The sequence below is a fragment of the Sorex araneus genome, chromosome 4 (genome assembly GCF_027595985.1).
Source record: "Sorex araneus isolate mSorAra2 chromosome 4, mSorAra2.pri, whole genome shotgun sequence".
Taxonomy (NCBI): Eukaryota; Metazoa; Chordata; class Mammalia; order Eulipotyphla; family Soricidae; genus Sorex; species Sorex araneus.
The window spans coordinates 164,831,975-164,847,957 of record NC_073305.1 but is presented as its reverse complement, the minus strand read 5'-3'; the positions used below and the strand labels follow the sequence as shown (position 1 = coordinate 164,847,957).

The 15,983-nt window shown below is 47.0% G+C and overlaps 1 protein-coding gene across 6 annotated transcripts in view; it reads left to right on the top strand.

The window, feature by feature from the left end:
• The window catches only part of NHSL1 (NHS like 1), a 283,461-nt gene that overhangs the window by 200,460 nt on the left and 67,018 nt on the right, over positions 1-15,983 (top strand). For 5 of the 6 annotated variants that reach the window (XM_055136654.1, XM_055136653.1, XM_055136655.1 and 2 more), the window contains exon 2: positions 4,130-4,282. In XM_055136654.1, coding sequence (XP_054992629.1) covers positions 4,130-4,282 — 153 coding nt within the window. Of the gene's footprint in view, positions 1-1,108; positions 1,329-4,129; positions 4,283-15,983 lie in introns of those variants that run through there. The other variant, XM_004609073.2, reaches the window with a different exon arrangement.

Here is a 15,983-nt window from a genome sequence, read left to right as displayed (position 1 = left end):
TGCGAAGGCACCACCGGGAGAGAGGTGTAAGATAGTCTTTTCTTTTGTGTCTTACCATTTTTCCATCTGTATTCTTTCCTGTTTTGTTCCAGTCCTTTTATCCGGAAATATGATCTTCTAGTCTGCTCTGTCCCCTATCTCTAATGCTTCTATTTGTGTTTCCCAGTTCTCTTTGACTAAATGAAAATGAGTGATTGGTGATTAGGAAGACCAGAATTCAATACCCTATAGTCACTTGAAAGCGACCCAAGTAAGGATTATTTGAAATTGATGGAGTGGTAGAAAAGTTCAAGGTTTTTAGATGCTAGTTAAAGTGCAAACTTACGTGATTGTTTCTCTAGTTTGTAGAGTAGGAAAGTTGTGCATGTGTGTGTGCACGTGTGTGTGTGCGCGCGCGTGCGTGTGGTGTGTGTGTGTGTGTGTGTGTATGAGAGAGAGAGAGAGAGAGAGAGAGAGAGAGAGAGAGAGAGAGAGAGTGGCAGCTTAGATGTGATTTGCTACTGTAACAGCCCTGATTATCCATCGGGAGGAGGAGGGGGATTAAAAACCTCAGTAAGAGACTGGGTGTACTAATTTGCACGCAAACACAGCTGAGTCATCATTCACAGCTCCCATGGAGATTCCTATTGTAGTTTTACTGGGTTTAAAGGTTCCTTTGGTGTGGGAGGCAGAGCGCAGGGGCGTGGTCTGGGAAACAATAGTCTGGGCTCCCCCCCCCCCTCACCCCCATATGCTTGAATTAACTGGGCAGCCAAAGACTTAATGTGGACTTGCTGGGAGTCGCCCCAGCGCCACTAAAGCAGTCTGGAAGTTCCGAGTGGCCGTGTGAAAACAGAAGACACCTCCCTGGCTTCACCTTGGCTGCCGTGAAGGAAACTGCCCCGTGCTTGCCAACTCTAGAAAGGAGAAACTTCTGGTGTGCTGGAGAGGGAAGCAGATGAGTGAGCACAGAGGCAGAACGCTCCTCGCCGCGCTCCTGCGAGTCGGGACCGTGATTGGCTTTCCCTTTCTCTGTCGCCCCGGCGACCGGAGCCTTCCCGATTAGGTTTCACCGGTGCTTTCCGGGCTCCAGGACTGCTCAGAGTGGGTGACTGTCGGACCAACCGGCTCTACCTCAACCCGTGCATCAGCCCCCACCTGACTCCCCCCAAACCCCCACGCAGATGTCTAATGAGAATTGAAGACCGGAGGGAGAAAGTTAGAATCTGGGAGAAGCTGCTGCAGCCTGCGGGCGATCCAAGTCCCGAAGCTGCGTGCGGGCACCTCGGACATGGTGGTTTTCATTAATGCCAAGATCAAGTCTTTCATTAAACTTTTTCAGAAGAAACGTAAGTGGACCCTCTGCTCCCTGTCTGTGTCTGTGCAGGCACGCGCCTGGCGTGAGGCTTGTCTTGTTCAGAGAGACGGAGTGGGAGCGCGGTGAGCTTCCCCTGTGGCAGGTTGTCCGCATACCTCAGACTTCCCTAACTCCGGGGCAGAATTATGTGATCTTAGCTGATCTTAGCTTGTCTTTTTGATTGATGGTTGGGCTTTTAGCTGGATTCATTTCTCTAGTGCTTCTCCAATAAAGGGAAGAAAAAATGTCCTTTGAAGAATAGGAATTAAAAAAAAAAAACAACTCTTGTCTTGGTGTAGTTTCTCCCTAACCACCCCCCCACTCCAACCCTCAGAAAGTGTATATATATATATATATATGTATATATATATATATATATTAGTCTTTTGCTAAATATGCAGGAAGCTCCTGTGTAATCTGCCCTTCATTTTTGGTGGGATGTTCCTTTTACAGCTCTCTGGGCTTCTCTGTTGTGTATTCAAGAGTTCAAAGACACGCTGTCTACCCAGCTCAGAGGCTGTTGGGAAGCAGGCACCTCTTGTGGAGTGACTTCTTTGTGTACTTGGCCTGGTTTTTGACTTCTTTAACCCACATGTGCTCCGTCCTTCCTTGGAAAGTATAATTTTGTCCACGGGAACAGTTTTCTTTGTACACAGTTACCAGCTTAGTTTTGATCCAATGCCTGGGTAGGAGCATTACTGCTAACAGACACTTTGGGGAGGGCCACAAAGCCGGCACTCGGGGCTCGTTCTCTGCTGCTCTCTTGCTTGGAGGCTGTCTTTGGAAGAGCTGACAAAAATCTGTCCTGGCAAGAGTGAGCTACGCCAGGGAAGAGACAACTGTTCTTTCGTGGCAGCCAGTTGGGAGCCGAACTGTTGGACTGATGGTGTGATCTCGCACTCGAACACCCCTCTCGGGATCTGATCCCTGGAGGGCTGATCGGAGTGTTTCCGTCTTCAATACCGTTCCACTCAGTCTTAACAAATGCACGGCCATCCGCACAGAAGCATTGTCATTGGCTGTGGGTTCTCTTTGCAGGATCTCTGGTAATTCCCACTCTAAGAGATTCTCAGAAAAGTAAACAGGAGATAACTTGGCTTTTGTGTATCAGCATTGATAATTATAGGCACCCAGAAAAGCATGTTCAACAGGAGTGATGAGCATTTCACCTATTTGAACGATAGCAGCCTTCTGTATAAGCTTTCTTTGTCCACATTAAAAGCAAAAAACCAACCTGGCCTTTTTAGTTTGTGTCTTGATGTCTGGGTAAGCAATGCAGTGAGGATGCAGGGCCCTTTAAGAACTGGTGTTAGGAAGGACAGGCATAGAATGACTGCACTCCTTTGTGGAATATAAAGTAGCATAATATGAGACTAATACCTAAGGACAGTTGAGATAAGGACCAGGAAGATCACACTGTGATTTGGAAACTGGCCCCATGTGCTGGGGAAAAAGGCAGCTGGGACGGAGAAGGAACCACTGAGTAAATGATGATTGGAAGGATCGCCTAGGATGGGAGATGTGTGCTGAAAGCAGACCAAGGACCAAACACGATGACCTCTTAGTATCTGTATTGCGAACCATAATGCCTAAAATTAGAGAGTAAGAAGGATTGTACCTGCCACAGAGGCAGGGAGTGGGGTGGGGTGGGGGTAGCGGGTGGTACACTGGGAACAATGGTGGTGGAAAATGTGCACTGGTGGAGGGTTGGGTGCTTGAGCATTGTTTGATTGAAGCGCAGTCATGCAAGTTTGTAACTTTATCTCACGGTGATCCAGCAAAACTTTTTTTTTTTTTAAAAGTGGAGTTAGGGGGTTGTTCTCTGTAGTCACTACAGAAGACTTCATATGATTCGTTCATTTGAGTTTGTAGATGCTGAGGTGATTCCCATGGTGTTGGTAGCCTGTTGACTTCTACTCTATTAGCTGTGCTGCTTAAATGTATCACATTGAATATTGTGTTTAATTTTCTTTTAATTGAATCTAGGGTCAGAGATATGGCTCTAGTGAGTCTAGTCAAGGCCCTGGACTCCTTTTGTTTAATTTTGTTTGGAGGCTACATCCGGTGGTGCTCAGGGCTTAGGGACCACTCCTGGTGGCCAGATGCAGAGGTGGGCTGCAAACTGGACTACCTGTTGCACGCTCTCTCGTGGGAACCCACCTTCTATCCCCTGCCCCTCCCCCCCCAACCTTTCAGCATGGCCTGCTTATCCTCCACAGTGTGTTTGGGTTTGGGGGTCCCACCCAGCAGTGCTCAGGACTTAATCCTGGCTCTGTGCTCAGGGATCACTTCTGGCGGGATTCGAGGGACCCGATGGAACCCGGGGTCGGTGGCATGCAAGGCAAGCGCCCTGTGCACAGTACTGTTGTTGCTCAGGCCCCATGTGTATTTGTTTCTCTCTTATCACGCTCATGTTTCCTGCTGCGATGGTGCCGTGCGGTTCAGTGGGAGAGTCTCGATTTGCTGTGCTGATGGGGAGCGGGCAAGGCAGGTCTCTCGGCGTTTCTTCAGCATTTTCAAACGGTAGAGCAGGGGGAGCCTGTGAAATGCCAGGAAACTGGGCAGACCGTTAGACCGAGACACCGAGGGGTGGGAGGATGGTGGACAGCTCCAGTTTTCCCTGTGGAGACAAAGCACAAGAGCCTCCTGGACGCTGAGAGGATGGGGGGAGGAGGGTGCATTTGGCATTTGCTCTGTCGTCCCTGGCTGCGTGGGGCTCCATCCTCGGAGGGTCGTTAGAGCCAACAGCGCTTTGTCTGACACCTGGTTTTCTCTCTCTCTCTTTCTCCGCAGCGGTTTCCAACCTAGATGAGGAGAGCAGATGGACTGTCCACTACACGGCTCCGTGGCACCAGCAGGAGAACGTGTTCCTGCCCAGCACCAGACCCCCCTGCGTGGAGGACCTGCACCGGCAAGCCAAACTCAACCTCAAATCCGTGCTGAGAGGTAAGAGCAGCTCGCACACTTGTGGGCACGTGGCTAGCGAGGGAAGCCTGGATGTGATTGTAACTTTAAATTTTGTTCGTTTGCTTTGGGGCCACACACACATCGATGTGCTCAGGGATTACTCCTGGCTCTGCACTCAGGAATCATTTTTTAGTTGGGATCAGCGCGACCATAGGGGATGCTGGGGATCTAATTCAGGTTAACATCAGTGCAAGGCAAGCACCCTACCCACTGCACTCTTACTCCGGCCCCTTGGTTGTAACTTTTTGAAAAATTATTTATTAGGCACTGTGGTTCACAATACTGATAATGGTAGCAATTTTTTTTAAGCAAAGCCTGTTGACGATGAACATAGAGTATGCTGTATCTTTATAAGATATAATCACTCACAACCACCCACTTGCCTGTGGCCTTTGTAGAAACGTGCCTGCTTGCAGATATGCTAATCTAGCCTCCACAGAGCCCATCCCTGCTTAGAAAACCCTTTAGCATGTTTAAACTGCCAGTACATATTTAATGCAAATAAACGCCTCCGACCTTGGATATTTTGCCACTGCCTTTTAAAAAGCACTCCAGTGAGGCAAAGCAGATTAGTTAGAACAGTCTTTCCCAAATGAGGACTTTTTGTAGTTCTGTTCAATTCAAGTCAGGTGGAAAGGGGCTCAGTGACCCAGACTGTGGAAGGCGAACTAAGTGGTTTGATTTATCCATCCTTGGGTGGTGCCCAGCCTGTGAAGCTTAAATCCTGTCAACAGAAGGCAGAGTTCTCTCTGATTGGTAGGAATTTGCTGTGAGGGTGTAGTCCTAAATCGAGTTTAAAATTCTCACTTTCATCTCAGCTTCATGTGGATCTTAAACAAAGGTCCTGTGTGATGAAGAGGGCTTCTTAATCATGATAGAGGAGCAAGGGAGTTTTATATGTATATATGTGTGTGTGTATACATACACACACACATATATATGAATATATGCATCATCATCATCATCCCGCTGATCATCGAATTTCTCTAGCGGTCTCAGTAACGTCTCCATTTGTCCTAGCCCTGAGATTTTAGAAGCCTCTCTCTACTCGGCCTTCCCAACTATGCCACATTGGAAGCTCTTTCAGGGTCAGGGGAATGAGACCCAGCTTGTTACTGGTTTTGGCATATGAATACACCATGGGGAGTTTGCAAGGCTCTCCCATGTGGGCAGGAAACTCTCACTCTCCTCACTCTTGGTAGTTTGCCAGGTTCTCCCAGAGGGAGAAGTAGGCTATAAGAAAACATATGCATATGTATATGTATGCTTTTTTTAAATACTTAATAGGGGATAGTTGAGCCCCACCCATTAGTGCTCCAGGGCTATTCCTGGCTCTGTGCTCAGGAGTGATCCCACACACACACACACACACACACACACACACACACCCCTACCTCTTCTTTAAAGAGAAAGATTTGACATTTGAGGATCAAAGACTTTTCCTGAAAAATAACCAGGCAGCATCCTGCCTGTCCAGATGCTGCTTCCACCAACTCTCCTCTTACCAGGCAATATTTGGGAAATAATTATGTGAAAAGGTACTTGTTTGCTGGAAAATTAATTGGACAGGATGTCCTCTATTTCATCTAGATAGGAGAGTCTTACATCCTAGAGAAGTTATTGTCGTTGATTCAAAAGGAGAACCCTGCTTGAGGACCCCTTTTGTTTTTACGATAGTTTTGACTTTTCCGTCAGCTATTTATTACTTCATTTGTGAGTGTCCTGTTAGCTGTAGCACTGTGATTTCTAGCGGACATTAACCACCTGTCTGTATGCCAAAAATTGCTAAACCTACTACATGCATTATCTAATTTAATCCATACCATAATTCTGCTCTTCAGGGTTATACTGGATGTGAGTTTTACAGATAATTAGTACTTTCCCTAAGGTGACAAAGTGGAGTAGTAGTGTCAGGCTCTAAAACTTGGACCGTCTGAGATGGCAGTGCTGACGTTCTTAACTGCTGCCTTCCACTGCCTTGACAGATACTCGTGGGGAGTTTGTAACTCTAGCAGAAATGCAGCAAAGGCAAGGGATTGGCTTGCAAGGGCTCATGTGTCATATCGACGGTGCAAGTTATCAGACGGAAAATACTCAGAAACCGTGCCCCAGTTGCTGCACGGCTATTTTCAAAAGGAGATCATTTCTGCTCAGAGAAAGAAGGAGGAAGAACTTGAGTTTGGTATTCAAAACAAAACTAGCCAAACGTGTTGGCTCATGTCTGTGGCTCCCCCCCACCCCCCGCACCCCCTTTCTGTGCACCTTTGATCTTTTGTAATACTTAGATCAGTGAGTCTGTGTCTCACAGTATTCTATCTTATAGTCTTGGCGTTGGATTGTCCACAGTTGAGGATACTGGGGGGCTTCCTTTTTCCCTTTAGCCTGAGTAACCTGTATCTTTGGGAACAGGAACTTAATCGAGAAGAATGACATCAGTTGGTCACTTTTGCTACAGTTGACTTTGGCCTTTGTTGCCTTCGTGGTACGGTTACTAGTGGATCTAATCTCCACTCCCATCCCTGCCAAGCCCTTTCTCTTTAGTCTGGGATTTTTTTTTCTTTTCGGGTGGTGGGATTTGGACCACGGCCCGTGGTGTTTAGGGTTTACTCCTTGCAATGTTCAGGGGGCACAGGGAGAATCAAACCAGAGTTGGTTGTCTGCAAGGCCAGCACCTTAACCACCATGTGCTCCCTCAGGCCCTCCTTTTAGCTAGTTTTTACAGAGCTTCGCTACTTAGAGCTCACCTCTTCCACCAAATATTCAAAAGGATATTAAGTGGCGTGATTCCCACGACAACCCCCTGAGGCAGTGCCAAGCTAATGTTTCTCGGGGTGCCCAGGCAACAGAATGCTACATGGCATGGCTTGTAGAGAATCTTTTGGAAGGTAAGTGTGAGTTTGAATATTTAGTCCACCCCCCTTTGCCCCCCCCATCGTTCTTTTTTTGATCGCTTTCCAGGAAATTGTGCTTCACAGAACCCCTTTCAAGTTTTTTCCAGTACCACATCAGAGCTGCTCCTTTCTTCCCTTACATAGTTGAGGAGCTGTACATTGAGCTTTCTCATTTTAATTTCTTTTTAACCATTGCATGGATCCGTAGGAGATAGCATCGCTGGTTTTGCCTGCACTTGAATTTCATTTTTAAAAGATAAATGCTTTAGTCATTGCTTTAATGTCCTCAGATGGTTTGTCAGAGGAATTTGCTATTAGCTATTAGTACGTGGAATAACTTTGGCCAATTCTTCGAGCCCATGGCTGAAGTCTGAATTTAGATGCCCCATATGAGAGCTTAGGTACCTAATCGTGTTAAGATTTCTGTTTAAGAAAGATGAAATGAGAAAAAACACATCTGAAGTCTTTGTTCGTCATCTGTTTCTTTATGTCAGATGTACAGAACATCCCGTTCCAGCTTCTCCCAGTGTTAGTAACTCGAGATAAACAGAGAAGGAATGTTTAGAGTGCAGCGTCTTTATTGCCCTGTTATTGGTGAAGGTTAAAGGGGAAAAAATCCAGTCCCTGAATCTATGGCATCACCAAGGTGATGATGATGCTGTGCAAAGTCTAAGTTAATTTGACCACAGTGGTTTTTGCTTAAAATATAAGAAGGGGAGCCAGAGAGATAGTACAATGGGTGAAGTTCTGGCCTTGCACACGGTCAAACTGGGTTCACTCCTCAGCATCACAGGTGGTCTCCTGAGCACTGCCAGAGGAGAGAACTATGCCCTGAATACAGGCAGGTGTTTTATTTATAGACTCATATGTATATAAGTGAGAGAAAAAGAGACAGACAGACAGATAAAGGTAGCTAATTATAAAGAATTTTGTTTCTTCTTCCTTTCTTTCTGTGATCCTGTTTTAAGACAAGAATAATGTTCTTTAATGTTAAACAAGTCGGTGCTTTTCCATAACCATTTGTTGCTTATTGTAAAGAGCTGTTTTATGAGAATGCAGATTTCCTTTTGAGTCTTTTAAGCTCGGAGGGAAATGATACCTTGTGTGCTAATAAATTAATAGCTCTGCTTTTGCCTATGATGTTATGCAAAAAATGCTTGGTGATCCCTAGAGTATTTGCAAAGACACAGTAAGTTTGAAGTAGTCTAGAGAGGCGGATAATAGACAGCTTAGAAAGTAGTTGCGCATCAGTTCTGTGCTCCTCTGAAGGTTCTTCCCTGAATGGATGAACTTTCCAGGGTCCCCATCTTGCTCTAGAGCTAAACTTGCTGTTGGGGTCCAAGGGGAAGTAAGCTCAGTGCTCTGGAGGCTTGTAGAGATTCAGGGGGGTACATGGGGCAAAAGGTCAATCAGCTGGAAATGAAATGAGTTGGGAGCCCTTATGCCCCGGCTCCTTTGTTGCCCACTGGTGGGGGCAAGGGGGGGAGCAACACAGGTAGACTCTGGAGCAGGTCATGGTCTTTGCTATCGTGTTTCACTCTGTCCTGGTCCAGGGCAAGCAGTGAGCTTCTGTATCTGTCCTTGGGTCATCACTGGAGAATTGCAGAAAATTTGGTGGCCACGCTCTGATTCATTCAGTACTCCTAGGTTTTTTGGTTTTTTTTTTTTTGTTTTTTTTTTTCGTTTTGGGTCACTACTGGTGATGCTCAGGGTTTACTCCTGGCTCTACACTCAGGAATTACCCCGGGGCAGTACTCAGGGGACCATATGGGATGCTGGGTATTGAACCTGGGTCTGCCTCGTGCAAGGCAAACGCCCTACCCGCTGTGCTATCACTCCAGCCCCAGTACTCCTAGTTTTGTAGGTTAATTTTGTTATTTGAGATTGACAACAAAGGAAGATGCAAACGTGAACATAGATTTTAAAATGTTTGAGGGCCAGAGAGAGAGGATAGTAGACAAAGCACTGGCATGTGATCATCTGGGGTTCAATCCCTGCCACCCCGTATGGTTCCCTGAGACCACCAGGAGGGAGTGATTCAGAAGCACAAATCCAGGAGTGAATCCTTAACACAGCCAGATGTGGCCAACATACAGAAAAGCATACCAAATTGTGTTTGGGGAAAACAAAGAAATATTATGGGTCATAAACACTTGCCTGGCATGCAGCCGACCTAGGTTTGATCCCCGGCACCACATAAGGTCCCCCTGTGCAACTCCAGGAGTGATCCCTAAACATAAAGCCCAGAGCAAGGCCTGAGCACCCCTGGATATGGCCCCAAATCAAAACTAAAATAATTTTTTTTTTCATATTTGACTCAACACGACCAGCTAGTAATAAATACTGAATTTTAAAGGTGGGTCTTGTTAACATGTTCACTCATTTTTTTATTAAGTTTTCAGAAAAGGGGCTGGAGTGCTAGCACAGCGGGTAGGGCATTTGCCTTGCTCACTCACGTCCAACCCGAGTTCAAAGCCCAGCATCCCATATGGTCCCCTGAGTACCGCCCTGGGGTAATTCCTGAGTGCAGAGCCAGGAGTAACCCCTGAGCATCCTGGGTGTGACTCAAGAAGCAAAAAAAAAAAAAAAAAAGTTTTCAGAAGAATTCTACCCTTTTCATCTGTTTGGTGACTTGAATCTTTTGTGGAACTTTATCAGAGTAGGTGGTGTGGAGTGAGAAGGTGAAGGCCTTATCTATGTTTTTATCTGGGCAATTTTGCACTAATTAAGACAGCCTGGGGGCTGGAGAGGCAGCACGCAGGTTCAGTGCTTTCTGGCACACGGTGGACCTGCGCTCCAGCCCCAGTACCCTCCCAGATCACCCAGACACCACCAGAGCTGGTTCCTGCGTGCAGAGCCAGGAGTAAGCCCCGAGTGCTGCTTGTGTGCCCCCCCCTTTTTTTTTAAGCCCACAATTAAGTGGAAGAGATTAAGGAGTAAAACTGGACAGTGAGATTCTGATTTTACTTTTCAACCAGTGAGCATCAGTTGGCAGTGAAGGGCGTATTGAAGGCTGAGCTAAAGAGATGCTGTTTCCTAAGCTCCAGTCCCGAGAAGCCCAACTTGGGAGCGCGAGGAACAGACACTCTCTCTCTCTCACAGTCTGTTCCACAGCAGCCTTAGTCACTGCATCTGAATCTGTTCCCCAGCATCTGTTGTTTCCCTCACACGTGTGCGGCAATCTTAGCTCTGCGCTTGCAGGTCAGCCTGCCCTGGGGCTGTGGGATCCTTGGGCCGTGAGCGGCTCCATGTTAATTCAGAGCCAGAGTGTTCCATTTATCCTCACTGGGGGGGCAGGAGTGCAGTATTATAATGGAAAAGATGACTGCACCGAGTGACTCAAATAGAAGGGTGTGTGTGTGTGTGTGTGTGTGTGTGTGTGTGTGTGTGTGTGTGTGTGTGTGCGTGCGTGCGTGCGCGCGTGCACGCCAGCTCTCCAGTCTCTAGATTTGTGGTGTGTGTGTGTGGTGTGTGTGTGCCAGCTCTCCCGTCTCTAGATTTGTGGTGTGTGTGTGGGGGGTGTGTGTGTGGGTGTGTGTGTGTGCCAGCTCTTCCGTCTCTAGATTTGTGGTGTGTGTGTGTGTGGGTGTGTGTGCCAGCTCTCCCGTCTCTTGATTTCTTTTAATAATGGACAGGGTGGTGGCGGGGATGGGGACAGGTGGTGGCGTGGTGGTGTCTGGAGAGATAATACCATGGTTAGGACATTCTCCTTGCATGTGGCCAACCTGGGTTTAATCCCCGGCATCCCATGTAGTCCCGAGTCCTTCCAGGAGTAATTCCCGAGCACAGAGCAGCACGGAACCAGGAGTAAGCACTTCTGGGGGTGACGCCCAAACGAAAAATAAATAAATGGGGGCTGGAGCAATAGCCCAGTGGGTAGGGCATTTGCCTTGCACGCGGCCAACCCGGGTTCGATTCCCAGCATCCTATATGATCCCCTGAGCACCGCCAGGAGTAACCCCTGTGCATCACCAGGTGTGACCCAAAAAGAAAGGAAAAAATAATAAGTAAATGCAGTGGGATACAGATGCAATTTCATAAACTGCAGACTCTTGGGCCACTGACTCTCAGCCCCTGGGGCTTTACTCCCAGCCATTACGCCTCAGGGACCTGTGAGGGGAGGGAGGGAGGAACAGAGCAGCAAGGTGGGCGGTGACAGCCATACCAGGCTCTGAAACTTCTGGACTACGCCAGAACCCTAGAGCTTCCAGGCTGCCCGGGGCTTTGGGTCAACACCCCTTTCCTTGCAAGATCAGCAAACCAAGGCGCAGAGCAGTGAGGGGATTGGGGAGCCCCATCGAAGCATCCCCGTGGGACTTACTTTATAAGGAAGTTAAATATTTCATGCACATTCACATGCAAAGCGTAAGTTATTTGCTAGTCTAATAAATTAAAATATTTATTTATTTATTTATTTATTTTTGCTTTTTTTGGGTCACACCTGGCAATGCACAGGGATCACTCCTGCCTCTGCACTCAGGAATTACCCCTGGCAGTGCTCAGGGGACCATATGGGATGCTGGGAATTGAACCTGGGTCAGCCGAGTGCAAGGCAAACAAACCCTACCCGCTGTGCTATCACTCCAGCCCCAAAATATTTAATTTTATTTAAATAAAAATAAGCATAGACTAGAGGTGAGAGGAATGGTGCATTATTCTTAAAAAAAAAAAAATCCCTTGGGGGGGAGGGTGCAAAGAGATAGTATAGTATAGGGATTAGGGCACTTGCTTTGCATGGGGTTGACCAGGTTGGATCCCTGGCACTGCATATGATTCCCTGATCACTGCCAGGAATGATCCCAGAGTATAGAACCAAGAGAAAACCCTGAGCACTGCTGATCCTTCTCCCTCCCTCCCCGACCCCACCACCAGATCCCCGTATTGGGAGAAGAGACTGTCTCCTTTATTCCCAAATAGCAGCAGAGGCGTCTCCTGTCATGAATGCACCCAAATGGTGAGGGAGGGTGTAAAAAATCACAAAGGCGGTGCACGTGGGAGGGGGAGACGCATGTTGTGTCCTGTCGATCTGTTGTCTGCGGGCACTTGGGACAGCTCTCTCTCGCACGCACCGCTTTCGTCTGGTGTTCCCAAGCCACTGTGTGTGGACCGGATTGGGAAGGCTCCTCCTTGTGCTCTGCTTCTGTGTGTGCCGCTGTGCTCTCTTCTGTCTGTCTCTCTGTCTCTGCCTCTGTAGTCTCTCTTCTGGTCTCTTCCAACCTCTCTCTGTCTCTGCTTCTGTGTCTTCTTCTGTCTGTGTTGTCTTCTTCGCTTCTGTGTCTTCCCGTATGTCTTCTGTGTCTTCTCTGTGTGTCTTCTTCTTCTCTTCTGTCTTCTTCTTCTGTCTCCCTCTGTGCCCCACAGTCTTAGTTTATATAGCAAATTACATAGGGTGGTGACACAAAGGTGGGTTGAACATTAACAAATCAACAAAGAAGGGTAAGACCATTTCTTGAGGAGATTAACAAAATCTCATCTAAAGAAACCTCATCTAAGGAGATCTGCTCAAGGGTGGGAGCCAAACAAGGGTGTGTCAGGGTGTGTCCCTTTCTTCCTTCCTCAGCTAGTAATTTGTTTAAATAGTTATAGTGAATTTACTTCTAATATTTCTAGCAATATCATTCTGTATGAGCACAGTAAGAGATATATCAGACTAAAAGTTTGGTTCTTCCTGAGGACATCTCACTACATATTCCAGACCACAGTCCTCAGGTCAGGTTAGTCTTCCTAACCCCAGTAGGGTCCTAGTCTCGTCATTACTTTTGGATCATGACAGTCTTTGTCTATGACCATGCTCTCAACTTATAGTTGAGTATTGTGACGCTTTGGCCTGGCCCATTTCAATGCCAGGGTAGCTCATAGCTTGCCCTAGGTCCATTCCGTCCCTCGTTGGGACCCTGCTTTTAGGGTGTTAGGAACTAAGGGCAACTGAGTTGAGAAAGCAGATGCCTGGGAGTAAATATTATTGGAGTCAATCAGCTCCAAAGTTACAAAGCACATTAGTAACTGTATTCCTGTGTCCATACAGAAAGGCCATTGCTCTAAGGTAAACCAAGTTCCCTGCAGCAAGGCTGAAAGGACAAACCCAATGTTATCCTACAGGAGGGGACCAGGATTCTCATTGTAGTGCAGGCAGCATGTGGAAGCTGGACAGTCATGGAACATCTCCGTATTGGCTTCCTTTTCTTTTCTTTTCTTTTCTTTTCTTTTCTTTTCTTTTCTTTTCTTTTCTTTTCTTTTCTTTTCTTTTCTTCTCTTTTCTTCTCTTTTCTTCTCTTTTCTTTTCTTCTTTTCTTGTTTTTTTTTGTTGTTGTTGTTTGTTTGCTTTTTGTGGGAGCCACATTTGGCAGGGCAGTGCTCAGGGCTTCTTCGTGGCTCTGCACTCAAAAATCACTCCTGGGGACCATATCGGGTCCTGGGAATTGAACCCCGGAGGCTGTGTGCAGAACAAGCGCTGTGACTCTGGGCTCTTGACTTCCTTTCCTGCTGAACATACATTGATTCAAGGATCTCAAATTTTGATTGACCTTAGGCACCCCAGGGCCACAGAGCGGTGTGTGAAGTATGTTAGGCTCCTGCTCACTTTAGAAGCTGAATTCTAACAAATTGGCTTGTTCAGAACCAAGTGCATGATGGCATAAAAGTAGTGTTGTAGGCTTGTATCCTACCATAGAGTCCTCTGGCCTGGCTGGCGAGGATTGCTTGGCAGCACCCCTGCAAATAATTCAAATAAGGCCGTAGAGTAAATATTGTCAAGAAAGAGGAGAGAAAGGGGGCTGCATTTCAAGGTAGCACTGTAGCACTGTCCTCCCGTTGTTCATCGATTTGCTCGAGTGGGCACCAGTAACATCTCCATTGTGAGACTTGTTGTTACTGTTTTTGGCATATCAAATACGCCATGGGTAGCTTGCCAGGCTCTGCCGTGCGGGCAGGATACTCTTGGTTACTTGCCGGGCTCTCCAAGAGGGACGGAGGAATCTAACTTGGTTCGGTTGCATGCAAGGCAAACGCCCTGCCCGCTATGCTATCACTGCAGTCCACATTTCAGGGTAGATGTATTTTATTACTTTTAAAAGCAACAAATTAAAACATGGTTGTGGGCACAAGGAACCCACCATGGGGAAAGGATTACCAGAGAAGGAGACTGAGAGGCTGGACTGAGGAGGACTGGGTCTGGCATGGGGGCAGGAGGGTTTGCAGCCCTGTCAGAATGGAGGGCTGGAGAAAGTGTGTCCTGAAACCAAGTGGAAGCTAGGAAATGCATGCGAGAAGTGCCCCTGCCACCTCACATTGATTTGTCCAGTGCCCCTCTGCCCAGTGCTCATGAATAGAATTCTCTTTTCCAAGACAAATAATAATACTCAAGGCTTTTTAAATATATCTCTTCAGTATTTTCTCTTTTGGAATTTTTATCCTTAGGGAAAACTGCAATGCCAGTGGCGGATGGTTGAATTTTTTCATGGAGAAAGAGAAGAGCAAAGACAAAACTAAGGCATTTGCAGAGTGGCCATTGCTCAGGGGGACTCCCAGCTCCGTGCTAAACTCCTGGTGGTGTTTGGGGGACCATGTGGCGCTGGGGATTGAGCCTGGGTCGCCAGCATTAAGAGCATATGCTCAATCTATTTCCCCACCTCCCCGCCTCCAGAATGGATGTTCTGTCTACAAAAGGAACGTTTGAGCTTGTGTTGGATTTGACGGCTCATGGGTTGCTGTTTTAAATCCTCAAAATTGTGATAAAGGGATTGGTGGCGGAGGTGGACTCCTAGCATGCTTTGCACTTAGGAAGCCCGGGGTTTCATCCCTAGCAGTCCCACCACAAATTGTGATTAGATACATATCACATCACCATCCTGACTGTTTTTAAGTGCACAGTTCGGTGGCTTTAAGTTCATTCACCATCTCCAGACTCTTTCCATCTTACTGGACTCTTGCCTCTTACCAAAGGTTCTGATACAGATTACTCAGAATTTTCTAACTTAAAAGAGGTACCAAGGATGCCAAGGATAAAGGCAAAATGAGCAATCATTGCCTTTTTCAGTGAGACAGAGACATGCTTCCTTTCTCCCTCCCTCCCTCCCTCCCTCCCTACCTCCTTCCCTTCCTTCCTTTCTTCCTTCCTTCTTCCCTCCTTCCCTTCCTTCCTTCCTTCCTTCCTTCCTTCCTTCCTTCCTTCCTTCCTTCCTTCCTTCCTTCCTTCCTTCCTTCCTTCCTTCCTCCTTCCCTTCCTTCCTTCCTTCCTCCTTCCCTTCCTTCCTTCCTTCCTTCCTTCCTTCCTTCCTTCCTTCCTTCCTTCCTTCCTTCCTTCCTTCCTTCCTTCCTTTTCTTTCTTTTTTTCTTTCTGAGAAGGTAGAACAGAAGACACAGAAGGTAAAAAAAAATGAAGACATTCATTTAAAAGACTGAAGAAGGCTAACAAAGAGCTGGGGATTGTTTAAACAAAAGGCCTTTTGTTGTGTGGTTGTGTCCATAGCCAGTGTGCCATTTCAGCAATTCTATTTAAAATTCCTGATAAAGTGAGTAACTTGAGTGGCCTCTACATTTCATTCGGAGCAGCCGAAAAAATGCTACATTGAAGGCCCTGTGGATAAGGCTTGTTATCACTCATGCTCCCCCTTTAGCCCGGTGACAATGCTGGTCTGCGCGAGCTATTTGATAGTGAGTAACCTTGGTGATGCTCTGTCCCTGTGGGGATCAGCTTTTTCATTCTTCAGGGGAACGAGATCGCCTCTGCTGTTGCCTTGTTCTGGCCGGCCCACCTGGAACTTACAAACGCTTGGCACCATCATTTATCG